The following is a 19,861-nucleotide window of genomic DNA, read 5'->3' on the forward strand; positions in this document are numbered from 1 at the left end:
ACAACAAACAAAAACAAAAACAAAGAAAAAAACAGCTTGAAAGTGCTAATTTACATGTAGGATAATATTATTATATTACTGTTAAATTTCTTGAGAGTGATAATATTGTGGTTATAAATGAGATAAATGCTTAAGTAACTATGGGAGAAGTGTTGTGATGTCTACAACTTACTTTCAAATGGTTCAGCAAAAGAAGAAAGCATATTTGCAATACAGCAAAGATGTTAACAAACTAGTGAAGTAGGGGAAAGACTATTAGTGTTCCTTATACGATTCTTTCAGCTTTTCTATAGGTTTGAAACTTTGGAAAATAAAAAGTTTGAGGGAAAACATCAACCAGGAACTAGAACTTGAGACTTGGCATGGGATGGCAAGATGGTATCTCCAAGGCGTCAGCAGCACACACAGTCCCAGGGCACCCACCTTTGTGGTAAAGAGGGCATCGACATCATGCCAGGCCCGAAGCTTGGCGCGAGCAGCCAGGGCTGTCAGCACATACTGCTTGTCTGGGATCTAGAAAGCGGAGGCCAAGGGAAATTAAAGGGAAGTAGAAATGCATCAGGGGAGGTGCTTGAGAATTCTGGAAAAGATAGGCAAAAATATCCCCTGGGGTTGATTCTGCCCCTCTGAAATCCATAAACCTCTCCGGTTCCTAAGCCCCAGCACTGCCACAGGCCGTTCAGTAAAGCCTTTCCTCACCTCCCATAAGCTCATTCCTCTCTCCCTTTAACTTTGAATGTCAAGGGACTTACTGTGCAGGGTTACAAAGCAACATCCACTCCAGGTAGGTACCCTGATACTACTTTTACCAAACACTGCCCAATTTATATCTACCTTAAACGTCTTCTTCAGGTTGACCGGACTGCTGAATGTCCCCTAGGATTAAAGTGAAGGAGGAATTTTAGTGTTAGTGACTTTCTCAAATACCTCCAATCTCTCATTTTCTTTTCCAGTACCTAGACAATCTGCATTTCACTCTGTAACCTTTAAACCCAGAAATTAATTTAAGAGAAAAGCTCCATCAGGTCTAACTGGATATCATCACAACCCAGCTTAAAAGGATTGGATTAGTAGCTATGGTGTATTTCCCAGTTTTATGCTAATCCTATGATCATTATGATCACATCAGCCCATGATCCTTAAATTCACAACTCTTCAAAAATTTTTGTTAAAGTACCCATGAATACCGAACACCCCGCTGCTCTGCTCTGTGAGAACCCATGTGACATATGACCTCTAAGCAGAGACTGCTGTGGGACCAGCACTGGTGAGGCAGAATGTGCTATGTGGGCAGATCAGCACACTGGAAGCGACACAAGCCCTCACAAACCTCTCTCCCTCCTGGCTCACCTCTGTTGAGAGCCAGGACAGCCAGGTGGACTGCTGAGAACTGTGCACACACCCACTGTTAATAGAGTACATCAGAATACTGCCTTTGAACTATGCTCTTCCTGTGCAGTGAGTGTGTGGGGTCTTTCTTTCACATTTTGCCTGTACCTCAGCCTCCGTGTAGTGGTAGAAGCAGGAGTAGAAAAGCGTCGTCACTAATGGCATGTTGAGGATGGAAGCTTTGCGGGGGTGCTTCCGGAAGATCTCAGTCTGTCCTGCTGATTCCAGATGTCGATCATTTGCCTGTGATGCAGTGAGCCAAGTGGGAAAAAAAAAAAGAAAAAAAAGAACAATGTCCACGGAATAGAGGCAGGAGAGAAGCCTTTAATAATACAGCTTTGCAGGGGGGTGGGAGTGTGTATAGCTCAGTGGTAGAGCAGCTGCTTAGCATGCACAAGGTCCTGGGTTCAATCCCCAGTACCTCCATTAAATAAACAAACAAACAAATAAATCTAATTACCCCCTCCCCCACCAAAAATATAGCAGTTCTGTTTCCTACCCTAGGAAAGAGGCAAAGAAGAGAAAAAGAAACATATTGCCTAGGATAGCCCAGGGGAGCCTAAAATCCATAGATCCAAGTTGGATGAAGACCAAAGTAGCAGGAATGAAATGGGAGTTCTGGGACAAAGGGGAAATAATTCCAGGTTAACAGTGAGTGATAAGAGAAAGGATGCCTGAGGACAATGGAGGGAAGGCTACCATGTAGAGAGAGAAAAGGAAACGCCCTTAAAAATTTAACAGGAAATGACATATGTGGGCAGAGCAGAGGTCTATCCCAGATGCTGAATGGTAGTGAGCACTGGCACTGAAGCAGGAAGTCTAGCAATAAGGAGTCTAACCTCGATAATGATCTGACGTTCCAGGAGCGTGTAATGGTCTTGGATGTGTGCAGAATCTTCTGCTGAAAATGGCAAACTGGGAGAGGGCCAGAAGGTTAGTACCTGATTCTCCAAATAGGAGATAAGCCCAACTAAACCAAATCATCACTGTAAGCATCAGAGGCTCATGGGCTGCACAAACCTGATCTCAATTCACCTTTAGAGCATCCCTAAAAAGGCAGAGGGAGAGAAAGCAGAAAATAGGGTAGACCTTTGGCTGGGATTTTTGTATTTAAGGTTTTGTCAACTCCAAAGGGATCCAGAAAGTCCACAAAATATATACAGTCACTAGTGGTTGTGCTGAGGAATGAACTAGAATCCCCTCAGTATGGGGGTTGGAATGTTTGCTCAATGAGTCACTTAGCTAGTGAGTAAGCCTAGTCAACTGTCCATCATCCACTTCCCAGTGAAGCACAGTGGTTCCTGTCATTGCTTAATGTCAATGCTTTACTCTCCTTATGGGGCACGTCCATTTGTTAACCTGTTTAAACACAGAGTTATAAGGTAAAATTAAATTACACAGCATGGTGGTATGTTTGCAGACAGGTAAAGATCTCAAAGCTCTACACAAATGTCAAGGATCCCATTCTCAACACTACATTTTTACACATGAAGAAGTTGAGGGACAATCAGTGTCTTGCCTAAAAGGCATATGGTAAGTCAGTGGGTAAGCCAGGAACAGAAGCCAGATTTTAAACTCCCAGTTCACAGATCTTCATTTAAAAAGTGCTGCCTTATTCTCCTACTTCACTCGCTCCAGGAAGAATTCTAAAATTCAATTACACTATCCCAGGTTAAGTGTGAGCCCCAGCCAATTTTTAGAAGAGATAAAGGGAGACAGTGAAAGGTTCCAGGTACGTCACTCTCCTAACTTTGCCCTTTGTTTACCAGAGCCCATACAATGTAGCTCAGTAGCTGATAACATTAAAATTAAGGATTGCATTGACAAATTTCTAAATGTGAAACCTGGAAATCATGTCACATGAGGAATGACTAAAATAACTATTACCACTGAAACTGAAGTAAAGTCTATTGGGTCAACTCCATACTTGTCCTGAAATATACAGGGAAGCAAGTTTCAGCTCAATATTAGGAAGCACTTTTCAGCACTGAAGGTTGTCCGACAATATAATAAGTTACTTCCAAGAGTAGTGTGTACCCATCACTGGAAGAATAATATGTGAGGCTGGTTTTTACAGGGACTTATATTCTAGATGAGAGCTGTGCTCAATCAGTGGTTCTTGGACTGTGGGGTTTCTAGAACAGTAACACTGAAAATAATATATAAAGTAAAATGTTACTGACCTTTAATTTAATACATAAGGTCACACAAAAAGATTACAACTTATTTTTCTACTAAACAAGGCAGGGGGAAGGAAAAAAGTTCCAAAATAAAAGTCAGTCTTTCAAATTAAATAAATTTAGCTTTGGAAAAAACTCTCAGAGGGGGAGGGTATAGATCAGTGGTTGAGTGCAGGCTTAGCATGCACAAGGTCCTGAGTTCAATCTCCACTACCTCCATTAAAAAAATAAGTAAGTAACCCTAATTACCTACTCTGCTCCTACAATAAATAAACTATTTAAAAAATAAATAAACAAAGTGGGGGGAAAAAGAAAAAAACTCTGTACATTGTACTTATTTTTCTCAATTTACCACCAGTCAGTGAAAACCCCTTGGGGGACTCTAGGAACCACTGAATGGAACTATCTCTTTAATGACGTTTACATGATCCACTGTTGGCTTTTCTCTTCAACTATTTATCCATTCCATCCTTTTTTAGTCTCTGTGAAAGAGTATTTATACACAAAAACATTTCTCCCCCGCTTACCCAATGCAGGTCTTAAGAAATTCTTTCCGTTTATCAGGGTCCTGAATGTTCAAGTGCTCTCGATAATGGGACAGCTGCAAAAAACAAGAGAAAGGCTTTGAGCTGCTGCTTCTCCTTAAAAAGGTGAGGTAGCTCTGTAAGTAGATTTTTCATGCTTAAAAACTAAATTCTTCATTATCAGAGAATCTACTCTGGGAGTAGATGGGGGGAAGAGGGCAAGGAGTCACTCAAAATTATTATCCATAATGGCAATATACAATACAGTACCCACTAGCCAAATCTGGTTGTCTATATTTAAATTTAGTTAAATTAAAAATGCAGGTCCTTAGTTGAATTAGTCACTTTTTAAGTGCTCGATAGCTGCATGTGGCCAGCAGCTGTCACATCAGACAGCACAGACACAGAATACTGCCGTCATCGTAGGCCCTCTTCTGGACAGTGCTGACCTATAATGAAGCACCAAGTGGACAGAGCACCAAGCTTTTTTCTGAAGTTTGGCTTTGGCTTCGGCTTCAGTATTTAACCAAAACCAGATTTTGCTTCAGCCTTAGCCTTTGAAAGGCCCAAGAATGGAATGCCAACTTCAACATTAGCCTTGGCATCCTTGCCCTCATACATGGTCAACGGCAGCCTGATCCTGCAAATATCTAATTAACAACATAGGTAACATGAATAGGGAGTGGCATGCTGATTCACTGCTGATAGCTAAATACAGCATTCACATGCAAAGACTACAGGTTCTACCTGCAACTCTGAAAGAAAAATTCCTTAGATGCTTCCTATTCTGAAATTCTAAGAAATGAACTGAAGTTTAAATGTCTATTTGTTATTATAAAGATTAAATGAAGCAGTAATTAATGATTGTGAAAGCTGCAATTTTAGATACAATCATTAAAAACTTTCCAAGAATTAAAAAACAAGTAGACAGTGGGGAGGGTATAGCTCAGTGATAGAGCACATACTTAGCATGCAGGAGGTCCTGGGTTCAATCCCCAGTACCACCATTATAAATACATATATACATACATACACACATACATACATACATACATAAATAACCCCCCCAAAAAAAACAGTTAATACGAATATTAAGAGAATTAAATGACTTTAGGAAGAACAGTATATCCTTTTAGAGACAACAGATGTGTATAAAAATGTAAATAAGGATGTAAAACAGAATAACAAATTATATCATAATCTAATCTATGAAATATTTGTTATATAAACATTCCTAATATTAAAGGAAATAACCTTTAAGAGCTACAGTTAATTTTTATTATTCAATTCCATTTTGGCCTTACGTCTTTCAAGAAAAAGTCTTACTTAGGAAATCTTCATACTCTATGAGAATAAACTAAAAGCAGACCAACAGCTTTGCCAATTCCAAAGTTTACAAGGTTGAGAAACTCCAAATTTATATACAACAGCATGCATGATAAGTCATATTCAATTCAAACGTAAGAGAATTTAAAGAAAATAAAGTTTTCAGTAAAAATGAATCACCCTAAATGCATTAACTTCAACTAATCAAACATAACTTTTTAGAATGCTGTATGAAGAAAATCCCTTATAGTTTTGAATTCATGGAGATTAAAAATGTAAACAAAAAGCTTTTCAAGATGATTAGTACAGACTCCTAATTATTTTGAATAGATGAAGGTTTTTGAGATTTTCCCACACCTTGAACATTAGTAAAAGTTCCTTTTACAAAATGTTAATGAAAAACATCTTCCTGAATTATATTCTTCTGTGCAAAGGTTAACAATATTATCAAGTGTGCCAGCTGGGTGTGAGCATCAGTATCACCACCACCGTGTGGTACAGCAACTAAAGCAACAATTCTGACTTTGATGGCACCGAGAAATTCTTACTCCTGCATTATAATGTCCATCTTTTTAAATGGATCACTGATGTTTTAATAATACAATTACTTTTTCAGTAAAATTTCAGATTTATTCCTGTACTCTAGGAGTTTCTTCTATAATGGTGAAAATCGGCCCCAAATCAATTTTAACACTTAGTCATTGAACTTTCAGCCAAAATGCGCACTGAGTGCACCAGCAGCTCGACTTGTCTTCCTTCTTGACCTCTACCTGGTTTCTTATCCGTCTTTGCTTTCAATGTTGTCTTTAGTATTCGAAGCTAAAACCCCAAAGCTCCTACAAACCAGGAATTGAAAGCAACTAAAGATAAATTCCAAATTGACCAGGCCAGTTTTCATTTGGTTAATTTAAGAAAAAATGTATTTCTCAGCCCAACTGAAAGAGCATAAAAAGAAAGAAAACAGTACATCGTTTTGATTAAGTTTTCAGGCTTCCCAGATGCCTCTTTTCTGGATATAATCAACACCAAAGGAAAGGAAACACTCAATCAGCTTGGGATCTCAGAGGCTGGGTTTTGGCTTAAGACTTTTGTGAAAGAGGCCCCCAACTGAAACAAAGGCCACACTTACCGCAAGCTCTTCTGTTCTATCTAGGAACCTGGGAAGAAGCAGAAGGGAGCAGGGCATTTTTATATATTGATGCGTGGCAGTATTACCTCACAAAATAGGATGACTGCTCTAGAAGAAACACAATTCAAACTCATTGCCTCCATACACAAGATAAACCCTTCTCTTCCTAAACTTTCTACCACTAGCAGTCCCTTGAGAACATGTGGAGGATCAGGTATCAGCATCCCCCCGATTTCTCTAGCTGAGTGAAAAGCAAGGACAAGAAGACACTGCAGGGCACTAAGAACTCTGTAATGTTAACAGGTCTGACAGAAAGGCTCAGCGCCTCCACCAAACCTCAGCCCACACCAATCTTCTAGGATTTTTTTTTTAAAGATGAAAACACTCTGTCAGTACAATCTTAGAAACAGACTGTCTATATTGTCCTCTGTTGTTTTCATGTACAGCGCACAGTGTGTTTTGTCTTTCCCAAAAGGTGGTATGGCCTTGGAGAACAAAGACTTTTGTCTTCTGATTCCTTCTTACCCTGAATGGAAGTAACATCACTAGTTTGGTATAGAGGCAGTATATAATAAAGCCTTGCTGATTGGGAGGGAGGGAGGAAGGAAGGGGAGGGAGGGAGGAAGGGAGGGAGGAAAAAAGGAAGGAAGGGAGGGTGGGGTGGGGGGAACAGCCTGCCTCAATGAACACGTCTTCTACAAATTCCTAGCTAACCATCAGTAATCTTGACACTGACTGACCAGGTGACTTGCTTTCTCCACCTTAGTCTTTGGGGCAGGTCATCACTGTGCTGGGGTCACTGGGTAAATGGAGTTACCTTGGGCCACATGTCAGCCTAAAAAGAGGTTCCAACCCCTTCCCTGACATCGAAGAAAGGACATAATAGACATACATTTTAACCTAAGGGTGGGAAATAGTCCCTACTGATTGAAATGACGTAGGGAAGGAAAACATGTTAGAGGACAGTCACCCCTCCTCCCCAGCCCCCACCACCACCTCCAGCCCACAGCAGATATGCCTACCTTTTGCCTTTCTACCTATCAGAATCCTACCGAGCCTCAACTCCTACCCACTTCCATGAGGCTCTCCTCGGATATCCTGACAGAAAATTATATTTACTTCTGTTCTTCCACTGTACTCACTGGCATCACTGGGGATCAATTAAAGATTCCTTCATTTTAGGTCTTTTGTAAGAAAATACTTAATAAATATAAATACTACAGACCAGACATTATGTCTAATGCTTACACACAGAAACTCTTAATCTTCATAATGACCCTGTGGGGCAGGTATCATCATCTTCATTTTACAGATGTGGCAACTGATGCTTGGAGAATTTGGGTAACTTACTCAAGGTCACTCTATCAACTAAGTGGTGGAGTCAATATTCAATGCAGGTGCTTGACTTCAGAGTCTGGTTCTTGGCCACCTGCTACATGTCACTATGTCATGGGCTGTGGTGCATTACTAGCTATCCCATCACGTTTCAGTATCTTGTCTAGTAAGTGTTTCCAGAAAAAAAGAATAGTGTCTTCTCTTTCTTTGTATTATTGCCCAGAGTGCTTTGAACAAAGTACTTAATATACTTCATAGACCAGATGATCGATTCTTACCTAAAGAGGTCCAAAAGCAGCTTTTGATCCCCAATTTCCTTAAGGAAGTGAATGAGATGTCTCAGGGCAACCTGTCGCACCTCCAGCTCTCGGAAGAGGATCTCTGCCAGATAGGAAGAAAGAGTTAGATGGGGAAAGTTTAAACCTACTACTCAATGGGAAACTGGTCTCCCCACTCACACGTTTCAAACATTATCTCTTCAAAGTCCACCAGAAGCTTGGAATGTTTTTTTTATGGTGCCCATTCTTATGGCTCACCAGCAACACACTCCATGGTCCAGGACAACACTTAGCCTTGGAATTAGCTTTCAGTCCTCACCAACCCAAACAGCAGACACTCAGCATACACTCTTGACTTCCTCAAACCAACACAGCCATCCATCTGTCCAATATATGGAGGGGGCTTTGTAGTTCCTGTAGTTATCACCCTAAGGGATGAACAACTGCTCGCAAAGTTGTGATGTGTACTCAGGAGTCTCAGGCCACCCCAGCCATCTCTAAAGTAGACTTGATGCTGGTGAACTCCTATATGTTGGTGAACTCCAATATGAAAGCCACAATGCCATTCTCCCTTCAAATATAGCAGACATCTTACTAACTGAAGATTTCCCTCAAACCATGCTCACCTTTGCTCAGGGTCCTTTTCAGAAAGATCAGAACCTAGAGGAAAACAGAACAAAGAATGAATTATCCTATGTAATCTTCCAGATGCAAAGCCCTGCCTGAGCACCTGATATCTACGAATGAGGTCAGCAACCCATAGGAATTTTTGCAGATCCAGACACAGATTTCTCTACGTGATGGGAGGACAGGTGATGGACATCTGGACTGAGCTGTGTTTTGGGAGTCCACATACCCGTGCCTATACTGGTGAGAGACACCTCCCTCCCTCTGGGAGAGACTGCTCTCACATCCCTTCTTCCTCAGATTGTTTTTTAGAACACAGAGTAGCCAACCTACTGTTTCTGGGTTATAATCAAGAGTGCCACACACAATGCGTGTCCTGCCTTGTGCTGAGCCTTGGAACACAATGAGAATCCTCCACTTTGAGAGGAAATCCAGGGTCTTTACTTGACATTTAACCTAAAATGTTCAAGTCCATCCAGACTGGACTTTCAAAAACTAATGAAAACAATAATTAAACAAAGAACAAATAAAACCCACAACTCACTGCAGTAATGACATTTCCATCATGCATGCTCACTGCTTCTTCTAGGAGCTGTAGCTTGTCCTGTAAGGAGCGGAATCTTTCCAGTGAGCAGACCTGGCAGAATAAGAACGGAATTGGTGTGCAAGGAAAAAGACCATTTCCTATATTCCTTTGTTACTAGATACTGAAGAATGGGCAAGAATGAACAGAAATGTCCCCAAGGAGAGCCTCTTTATTTTTACACTACAGTCCCCAGCATTCTATGAGCCAGGAGGTTCCCACCACACCCTCCCTAGTTCAATCTGATGCCCTGGAAGATGCTAATGTCCTGATGAAGTCGTGCCAAAGTCAACAGGTAGAGAGGTCACTTGTTTTCCTTTTAATGAGGTATAATTTACATACAATAAAATGTATCCTATTTAAGCATACAGTTCAGTGAGTTTTGACAAGTATATAACTCCGTGTACCTACTACTACAATCAAGATACAGAACATTTCCATCACCCCAAAAAGTTTCTTTGTCCACTGTGATGTCAATACCCTCTCCCATCCCCTAACAACTACTCATCTGTTTTCAGTCACTAAAAGTTTGCCTCTTCTAGAATTTCAGAAAAACAGAATCATACAATACGTACTCTTATATCTGGCTTCTTATATCACTCAAAATAAAGTTTCTGAGATGATTCTGTGTTGTGGTGAGTATTAGTTGTTTGTTCCTATTCAATGGTGAGTGGTTTTCTACTACATGGACATACCACAATCTATCCATTTACCTACTGATGGATATCTGGGTTATTTCCGCTTTGGGGGCTATAATAAATAAAGTTGCTATGAACATCTGTCTAAGTCTTTATATGGACACACGTTTTCAATACTCCTGGATTGTAAATGTCTAGGAGTGAAATTAAATGTATGTTTAATTTGGTAAGAAACTGCCAGACTACTCTCCAAAATACTTTTACTATTTCGCCTTCCTGCTTGCAATATATGAGAGTTCCAGTTCCTCTATATCCTCCCACTGCTTCGTATGATCAGTATTTTTAAATTTAGCCATTATAGTGGCTGTATAGTGGTATCTCAGTTTTCTTTCACATTTTCTTGATAACTGATGATGTTAAGCATCTTTTCAAGTGCTTATTGGCCATTCATGTATATTTTTTGTGATATAAATGGTCAAATCTTGAGCTAATTAAAAAATTTTGTTTATTTGGGGGGAGTTACTAGGTTTATTTATTTATTTTAATGGAGGTACTGGGGATCAAACCCAGGACCCCACGCTTAGCATGCACTTACTCTACCACTGGGCTTATCCTCTCCCCACCTTTGAGCCAATTTTTTAATTGAATTGTATTATCTTCCTACTATTGAAGATAACTCATTACTTTTTATATATGTATTCTGGCTAAAATCCTTTACAACATATGTATTTTATAAATATTTTCTCCCAGCTATGGTCTTTTCATGTTTTCAACAGTGTTTCCAAAGAACAAAACTTTTTAATTTTGGTGAAGTTCATTTTATCAATTTTTTTCTTTTTTGTTTCCTGTTTTTTGTGTCCTTAGGTAATTAGTCTTTGCCTAACCCAAGAGCACAAAGATTTTCACCTAAATTTTCTTCTAGTTTTATAGTTTTAGCACTTATTTTACATCTAGGTCTATGATCCATTTTGATCCCTTAATTATTATGATGTCAATTCTCCCAAAATTGATCTATAGATACAGTGCAATCCCAATCAAAATCCCAGCAGCTCTTCTGAAGACACTGATAAGCTGATACTAAAGTCTACATGAAAATACATAGGGTCTAGAATAGTCAGAATAATTTTGGAAGAGAAGAATAAAGTTGAAGAACTTATACTACCTGATTTCAAGATTTACCACAAAGCTATAATAATCAAGGTCTTAATAATGGCATAAGGATAGACAAATCGATGAATTAGAATAGAGTCAAAAAATAAACCTACACCTACATAGTCAATTCATTTTTGACAAAGGCACCAAAGAAATTCGATGGGGAAAGGAAAGTCTTTTCACCAACAGTGCTGGAACAAATGGAGAACTATATGGAAAAGAAATGAACCTCAATCTTGACCTCATACCATATACAAAAGTTAACTCACAATGTATCACAGACCTAAACATTAAAGATCACTCTCACACTTTTTCAAAAAATTATTTTATTTATTTGTATTGTTTTGGGGGGAGGTAATTAGGTTTGTTTGTTTGTTTGTTTATTTTAATGGAGGTACTGGGGATTGAACCCAGGACCTTGTGTATGATAAGTACACACACTCTACCACTGAGCTATACCCTCCCCCCATTCTCACTCTTAAAAGCACTACTTTTTCCTCTCATTCATCATTCTTTTCCCACTTCCCCATTAAAGTAATAGTAAACCCTGGAGAATCAGAAATTCTGCAGCTGACCTGCAGTCTTAGTGGACTGATTTTCCTCCTGAAAACCATTTAACAAATAGAACTGAAGAGTAAGGCCAAGCTGCCCAGCTTCCAAAAAATCCCACAAGAATTCTCTCTCTAGTGGCCTTACCTTGCCCTTCCGGAGGCGTCGCACTGTGTCACTGGGGCTCCAGTCATTGCTGTAATCCTGAAATATTAGTAGCATATGAATCCCAGGAAGTTAAGGGTCAGAATTATCAGTGTGCCAGCTCCACCTCAAACTCAGTCTTGGTCACTACAGGGGAAATATTTTGTGGAAGGAAATGGATGGGGGTAAAAAAAAAAAAAGAACTGGGATGATCTTGTTCTGAATTTTGGATGGAACTAGAACAGAGACGATACAAGCAGGAGGAGTTGGATCAAAGAGGGAATGGACTAACTGCCAAAACCAGCAACCTTACGAATAAGTGGTTAAGGATTTCAACCCCTATATGCAATTAGTCACATCTGGGGACTCTAATTAATGTCTTTGCCAACAGAAGGAAAGAAAAAGACATGTTCCTTTTTTGGACCTTATGACATAGTTTCTTCCTTTTGAACCAATTTGCTTTTTTTATGTGCTTCATGGGGATTTTAGCTCCACCAAGCTTCCAGACCACAGTGATCAAAAGTTTCAAAGTACAACCTAAAAAAGGCAGCATAATGGGTAAGTAAAGTATTCCAGGACTGAACCAGAAAATAGAGATTATGAGTCCTAGTTCTACCATTTAACTAGCTGTGAGACCCCAGGCAAGCTCTAATGTTTAGAAATCTACTTTTTGTATCTATAAAAGGGGTTTAAAATAAGATCTGCTCAAAAAGTTTGGAAAATTAAGCAAGACAACGTGTCAAAGCACGCAAGACTGTGAAAGTGTCATACCAGTGTAAGATATAACTCACCCTATATTCCCCCTTGGGTCTCCCCAGCTCTGGAGCATAGCTCTTGGCAGGTGTGTCCGACAGAGCTGAGAAAGAACAGGCAACTGGTTCAGAAGGACACCTTCTTCCTGCCATTCCTTTCCTCTACTGTTTCCTTCTCAAATACATTTTTTTTTTTTTAACTTTGGGCTCCCAAGGCATCTTTATGGCTCTGAGTAGACCCCAGTTCTTTCCCAAAGACAGCATCCCCAGAAGTTACCCCTTGCCCCTATAGCCAGAATGATCTTGACGTCCTTATTCAGCATCAGAAAATTTCTCTAATAATAATGGTAGGTTCAGAAGCAATTTCATCTTATCATCCAATTATCACTTGTCCCCAGGACTGTACCCCAGGTCAGTAACATTTCCCACAGTAATCAAGAGAAAAGGGTCAATGCCTACCATCAGAGAGGGACTGGAAACTTCCAGGTCTAGTTCTCCCTAAAGGTAAAGGATATATAAGGTCAACAGTTCAAGTCAGAGCCATTCAGACTTGGGTAAGGATGTAGTGCATATAGAAACTTTTTATGCAATATGGGAACTTAAGGCTTAAAAAAGCTTTTATTCAACTTCAGAAATTTAAGGTGCCATAAAAAAAAAAAAAAGGCATGGAGGAACATTTAAAAATTTGTAGTAAAATATCCATAACGTAAACTTTACCATTTTTAAGTATACAGTTCAGTGGTACAGAGTACATTCACATTGTACAGTCATCTGTACAATGTACTATCCATCTCCAGATCTTTCTCACCATCCCAAACTAAGGCTCGGTACCTATTAAACAGTAACTCCTATTCCTCCTTACCCCCATCCCCTAGTGACCACTATTCTACTTTCTAACTCTATGAACCTGACTATTCTAGGTATGTTATAGAAATGGAGTCATACAGTATTTGTCCTTGTACCTGGCTTACTTCAGTTAGTCCTCAAGGTTCATTCATGTTGCAGCTTGTATCAGAATTTCCATCCTTTTTAAGGCTGAATAATATTCCATTACACATACATGCCACATTTTGCTTATCAATTCATCAATGGACATTTAGGTTGTTTCCAAATTTTGACTATTCTGAGTAGTGCTATTATGAACACTGGTGTATAAATATCTGTGAAAGTCCCTGCTTTGCATTCTTTTTGGTATACATCTAGAAGTGGTTGCTGGATCATATGGTAATTCTATGTTTAATTTTTTGAGGAACTGTCAAACTGTCTTCCATAGTCACTGTACCATTTTACATTCCCTCCAGCAGTGCACAAGGATTCCCAACAGAAATGCACAGGAGTAGGGAGGAACCTTGACCTAGGCAAATTTCTTCAGTACCTGTCACAGGGTTAATGTCAATTTTGTTCAGGATGTTCTAGAAACCCAATCCAACCCTTCTGGATTTCCTTCATTTCTCTCCTTAATCCCCAACTGCCAGCTCCAAAGATAATTCTTTATCCATCAATAATCTTTTTCTTACAGAGTATATGAAAATTATAGCCTCAGTGGTTTTTTGAAAAAAAGAGGACTCCCTGTCCCTTTAACCATCACTCTTTACCTCTAAAAAAGCTGCTCAGGGAGTAGGTAGAAGCAGGTTTGGGTAGCTGTGCATAGGAGAAGCTGTTTCGGCTCTTTAACTGTTCACGCTCATGGTTTGACCCACTATTACCAGCAGTCTCTTTGATGGACCATGAGATACCTGCAAGGTAGTAAGAACTAAATCAGTCATTCTCATCCAAAATAATGCCGTGACACCAGCATTCCAATCAACTCTAAAAGCTTTTCATCAGAGGCCTTGGTCCTTTATCTGCATGGACTTCAAAAATTGGGGCAGGGAGAAAGGAGAGAGTCAAATTGACTAATCAACAAAAGAAGGGGCAAAGGAAATGAATAAATAGAAAAGGAAATACAAGTGGCTATTAAACATATGAAAAGATGTTCAACCTCACTCTCATTTATTTATTTATTTATTTTTTGGTAGAGGGAGGTAATTAGATCTATTTATTTATTTATTTTTTTAGAAGAGGTACTGGATATTGAACCCAGGACCTCATGCATGCTAAGCATGCAGTCTACCACTTGAGCTATACCTTCCCCCTCAACCTCACTCTTAATAAGAGCATTACACAAATTAAAAGTACACTGAGATACCACTGAGCCCGTGTAAGACAGGCAAAGATCCAGAAGTTCGATAATACCCTGTGTTGCCAAGGCTGTGGGGAAACAGGAACACTCTGACATTGCTGGTGGGAGTGAAAAGTGGTGCAGCCCCGGTGGGGGCAATTTGGCAATATCTAACCAATACAGACACAAATGCCCTCTGCCAGTAATTCCAGTCTAGGAATTGATCTTTCATATACTCTAACATGAGCAGAATACAAGGTTATTGACAGCAATATAAACAGCAAAAGATTAAAAACACTCCGAAGTTCATCAACAGTAGACTGGTTAAATAAATTATGATAAAGCCGTACAATGTACACTATACTGCAATTTAAAAAAAAGGGGAGAGACAGCATGAGAAAGCTCTTTAGGTACTGATATGGAAAAAACCTCTGAGCTTTATTGTCAAGTAAAAAGAGCAGGGTATAAAGTATTCTACCATTGGTATAAAAAAGGGGGGTAAGAATATATATTTCTATAAGCATTTCCAAATGTGAAAAGAATCTTTAGATGAATACTGAGGAAGCAAACAACTGCAATTGTTTTGGGGAAGGGTGAGGCCTGAGAACTGAGTAGACGCATGACAGTGTGGGAGGGAAACTTTTCACTGTATGCCTTAAATACTTTTTAATTTTTAAATCATGTGACAGTATTTCCTATTAAAAAAAAAACAACTTTTAGAAACACACTCAAAAATCAGATGGACTCTGCAAAGGTGTTAAGCAGTTATTATATAACAGCAAGGCAGCAAGACTCGGTGGCTAAGGAAGTCAGTTCTGCCAGCCAGTTATAATCACTTAAGTCAGCAGTTCCCAAAAAAAGTTCATATCAGAAGCACTTGCAGTGCTTACTACATATTGTGACTGCTATCCCCCGCGCCAACCCCACCACCATCCCCAAGACCTACTGAAGCAGAGTCTCTGCAGTGAAGCCTAGAAATCTAATTTTAACAAGCCTCCCAAATAAGTCTGAACTAGCCAGCCAAGCATTAGCCCTAGGATAGCAGACTGTATGAAAACTACTGCTGTATTTCCCCAAGCATCTTCTAGATTAAATTTCCAGGTATGAAAATAGTATAATCTCATTCCCTTTCCTAGCAAGTATTGAGGAGCCTTTGCTAGTGATAAGAACTCTGAATATCAATCCCCTCCTAGGGCCTCTTCTACTTACTTCCCACAGGTTCCCCACTCCAGCTGACCCTCTCCAGGTCGTCGTCATCATCATCATCCACGAAGTCTCGAAGGCTATTCACTGCTCGCTTGGATTCCTTTAACTGCAAACGGACAGAGGCAGAGCACTCAGGCAATCACCACTTCCCACTTCGCTCTCTGACAGCCAAGAAGGCTGAGCAATTGGAACTGGAAGATGGCCAACATTTTCACCTTCTGCAGTCAAAAGTCTCACTTGCTAGAGATTTGCCAAGAAAATAAACTGCTTTTTAGCCAACAATGGAGTTCAGTGGCAAAAGTTTAGGAGGAATCGAAGCCACTTTTGACCCCAAATCATACGCCTAGCATTGACTTGCTTTGTAAACTTGAGTGAGTTTATCCATCCCTCTGAAAATGAATCTGTTTCCCCATTTATAAAATAGACACAATAAAGACAAAACTCCCAATCCAGCCCAGCCTTCAAAAATAATAAATTATCACATGATAAAAGACTTAAGAGTTCTTAAAAAAAAAAAAACTGAAAGAAATGAATCATCTCAAGAATATAAAGAAGGGCAGAGTTGGTTTTTACAATCCCTCTCTTTCTGAAGGTTCTTCTTCCATGAAGATTCTTCTAAAGATCTGACCAAAAACACTTCTGAGTCTAACAGACATGGTCAAAAGTGAAGATATCGAGGATATGAGGGGAAGGGTGCCCTATGGAAGAGGGTGCAACCTTCAGCAACTGTTCATGGAAACCTACCTGTGAGAGCTCATCATCTTCATCATCAAAGGTGAAAGCCTTGAACTTGGAGCTATTCCAGTACTCCTCCTCATCACCCTTTGTGCGATTCATCTGGAGTGAGGGGAAGACAGATGTATGTCCTGTTTTGGATTCCCTCTGAAAGAGCTCCAAAAGCTTCAGGTTCCTAGACTACAAATTCCCCCCTACCCCAGTAATCAGGGATGTATGAAAGTATTTGGTAAAGCAAATACTGAACATGCCATACAAAATCAGATCCCTGGGTCTCCAGCCAATCAAATCATACCTTTGATCCTTTAACTACCCACAAGTAGTCACTCATTCCTAGAGCAGCTACTTTGTTCACAGCACTCTCTCAGGTACTATAAGGGAAAGTTAAGTGCAAAACATAATCTCCCTCTGAAGGACCCTACAACAGACCTGGAGTATTCAGCATAGGTATGCATAAAGGTAAGAGTACAAGGCAGGCAAGAGTTTAAAGAATGCATCACAAACCTTGCTGAATATACAAGATCAAAAAATTAAAGCATGAACAAAGTAGATAATAATTGCATTCGTGTACTCAACATGTATCTACTGAGTGTCATCTCTGAGGCATTGTTCTAGGCTCTGGGAATACTACAGTAAACAAAACTGACAGATACCTTGCCCTCATGTGTGCTTGTTAAAAGCCTGAAAGCAAGCAAGCAATTAAAAGAAGCTGAATTATCTTGCTGTATCTTCAAATAATGGTTAATTTATTTTAAAGTATTGGCCAAAATTGGGGAAATGAGAGCATGGCCAAAAAGGAAGTATATAAAGAATTAGTCAAAACACCGTAAGTTCCTCTCATAACTACTCTAAAATTAGAATTCACCCTAAAAAAAAGTTTTACCTTACAAACTAAACTATCAGTGCCAACTGGATTAGAGTGAAAACTTATTTACATCAAGATCTAGGTACCAAAAATTTCCACAGCACCAAAAATAACTCCAAAGACTACAGAGTGTCAAATTCTAAAGGTTCAATTTGCTTTTTCTTTGATTTCAATAGCATCCTTCTCAACAGAAGCTTAAAAAACATTCATCACGGCAGCCCTATTGAGGTTCCCAATGGTCCTTAAAATACTCTGCTCTCACTTACTGATTCTGTTTTCAGGGGATCTAGGGATGGTAAAGTTAAGGTGAGAATTTTCTACTATCTGATCCCTTTCCATGGCAGACATCACTAATTGATTTCTACTGAACCCACGTGTGGCTTTAAAATCCTTTTGTATATTTAATTCCAGGAAGTCAAAACCAAATTGCAAAGCTGGAAGACACAATGAAATCACCCTTTATATTAGTACAAGAATAGGCTTTATAGTCAGGCGGACTTGATTTCAGATCTTGGCTTCTCCAATTTTGGGCAAACTGGATAAATAATTTTATTTCTAAGCCTCGGAGAAAATGATATCCTACCTCACAGGGCTGCAGTGAAGAATAAATAGAACTCAGGAAACACATAACAAAGTGCCTAGCAGAAGGTAAGCACTAAATGTTAGTTCCTTTTAGTATAGGATATCTTCTGCCATCTTTCTGTCTCATCTTCCTCATCTATAAAATGGACATAACAATGGAAGCCTACCACTGTAAGACTGCTGTGTAAGTACATGTAAAGTACTTACTGCCTGACATAAAATTAATGCTCAGTATTAACTTTTATTATTATGTCAATTGGTATCTTGGAAAAGGCTAGAAAGAAAGAATTTCCAAGCAAGCCCAAAGTTGAAAGAAAACTAGTTTGATACAAAAATTCTGAGTAGCCATCACAAACACTAAAAGTGTGCATAGAGCATGTAAATGTCTCTGGCACAGGTGCCAGTTAATAAAGCACTTTGTAATCCTCAGAACAACCCTATAAAGTAGGCCTGGCATATTCCATTTTACTGATGAGGGAAATAAAGTACAAAAGATTAAGTATCACAGCCATCTTGCTAACTGCTCCTATAATCCAGGTTTTCTGTCTCCTGGATCATTTCCACTCTGACTTTCATGGTCCTTCTATCACTCTAGGGAAAATGAGGGCAGGTTATTACTCTACTACAGTAAATAAGTATTCGTAAATATCTACAGATTGGCATAGAATGTGCCTAACAAACCCAATAATGCACCAGAGGACTTCCGGAATCTTTTTAAACCATGCAATAGCAAGTGGACACTTGACATCAATGTGTACTAGTACCGCCAAGTTAAAACGTGTATTTACTTAGCATGTAAAAAGATGATTTGATAGTTCTAGAATTTATAAAGCAACCAGGTAAAATTTTAAGAATGACTGAGAAAGGTGCTTCAACATGATTTAAAATACTTCAAAGGCTTGTCCTTGTCACCTGTTTACTGAGAGCCCACAACATAGGATAGTAGATCCGAGGGGAGAACAGGAACATGACAAAAGAAGGAAAACGACTCAGCCAAAAAATATCCACAACCAACACGCTCCCTGCCTAAAGACACCTCAGCATCCAGCTACTGAGAAGTCATATTCAGATTCATTTATCATCTCCCGCGCCAGGCCTACACAGGTGAGGTTACGAAATGAAACATGGAAATGTGGGTTAAACTAGGAAGACTCTATGGGCGAACGTCCAAGAAGCGGGGATCTACTGCAGGGGCCAGAGCCCCGTGGAACCCTTGTAGAGTAAATACTCATTCAAAATCAGATGTCGGGGCTCACACGCAGCCCCAACCACGAGCGTACACCCGCTCCCAGCCCAGGGGTCGCTGCGACTGGAAAAGAGGCCTGAGGTCAAGGGACGCCTCAGAGAATAGAGAGAAAGGATACGGAGGCGGAGAAGCTGGACTCAGCTACATACGTGGCCCAAGGGGTTTGGGACACCCTCACCTCTTCCACACCGAGCCCTCCCTTTCAGGTCAGCGCCAGACTCTTCCGCCGCTGGACCAGCTTTTCTAGACAGGCTATGCGGCATAGAAAACGGGCGGAAGGGGATAGTCGCGGGTGGGGATGGTGGGTACTGTGGCTCAAGAAAGGGGCCGCAGAGCATGCTGGAATCTGTAGTTCCTTCCGCCTCGGCCATAAGGCGCAGTTCGAACGGGACACGGAGGCCTCTTAACTACAATTCCCAGAACTCACAGCGCACCGTACCTAGGTTGTTTCCTCTACTTT

At 40.0% G+C, this 19,861-nt stretch overlaps 1 protein-coding gene across 2 annotated transcripts in view; it reads right to left on the minus strand.

Moving 5' to 3' along the window:
- The window catches only part of VIPAS39 (VPS33B interacting protein, apical-basolateral polarity regulator, spe-39 homolog), a 23,486-nt gene extending 3,754 nt beyond the window's left edge, over window positions 1–19,732 (minus strand). The window contains exons 1-16 of one of the 2 annotated variants that reach the window (XM_006184438.3): window positions 19,580–19,732; window positions 16,718–16,810; window positions 15,977–16,079; window positions 14,202–14,342; window positions 13,066–13,104; window positions 12,646–12,710; window positions 11,858–11,914; window positions 9,333–9,425; window positions 8,788–8,821; window positions 8,162–8,264; window positions 6,549–6,576; window positions 4,097–4,170; window positions 2,229–2,304; window positions 1,498–1,632; window positions 835–876; window positions 424–513 (exon numbers count right to left, since the gene is read on the minus strand). In XM_006184438.3, coding sequence (XP_006184500.1) covers window positions 424–513; window positions 835–876; window positions 1,498–1,632; window positions 2,229–2,304; window positions 4,097–4,170; window positions 6,549–6,576; window positions 8,162–8,264; window positions 8,788–8,821; window positions 9,333–9,425; window positions 11,858–11,914; window positions 12,646–12,710; window positions 13,066–13,104; window positions 14,202–14,342; window positions 15,977–16,079; window positions 16,718–16,810 — 1,173 coding nt within the window. In that variant the 5' untranslated portion in view covers window positions 19,580–19,732. The remainder of the gene's footprint in view (window positions 1–423; window positions 514–834; window positions 877–1,497; window positions 1,633–2,228; window positions 2,305–4,096; window positions 4,171–6,548; window positions 6,577–8,161; window positions 8,265–8,787; window positions 8,822–9,332; window positions 9,426–11,857; window positions 11,915–12,645; window positions 12,711–13,065; window positions 13,105–14,201; window positions 14,343–15,976; window positions 16,080–16,717; window positions 16,811–19,579) is intronic. The other variant, XM_014559125.2, reaches the window with a different exon arrangement.
- Between the last annotated feature and the right edge of the window lie 129 nt (window positions 19,733–19,861).

The sequence above is a fragment of the Camelus ferus genome, chromosome 6, assembly GCF_009834535.1.
Source record: "Camelus ferus isolate YT-003-E chromosome 6, BCGSAC_Cfer_1.0, whole genome shotgun sequence".
Lineage (NCBI taxonomy): Eukaryota > Metazoa > Chordata > Mammalia > Artiodactyla > Camelidae > Camelus > Camelus ferus.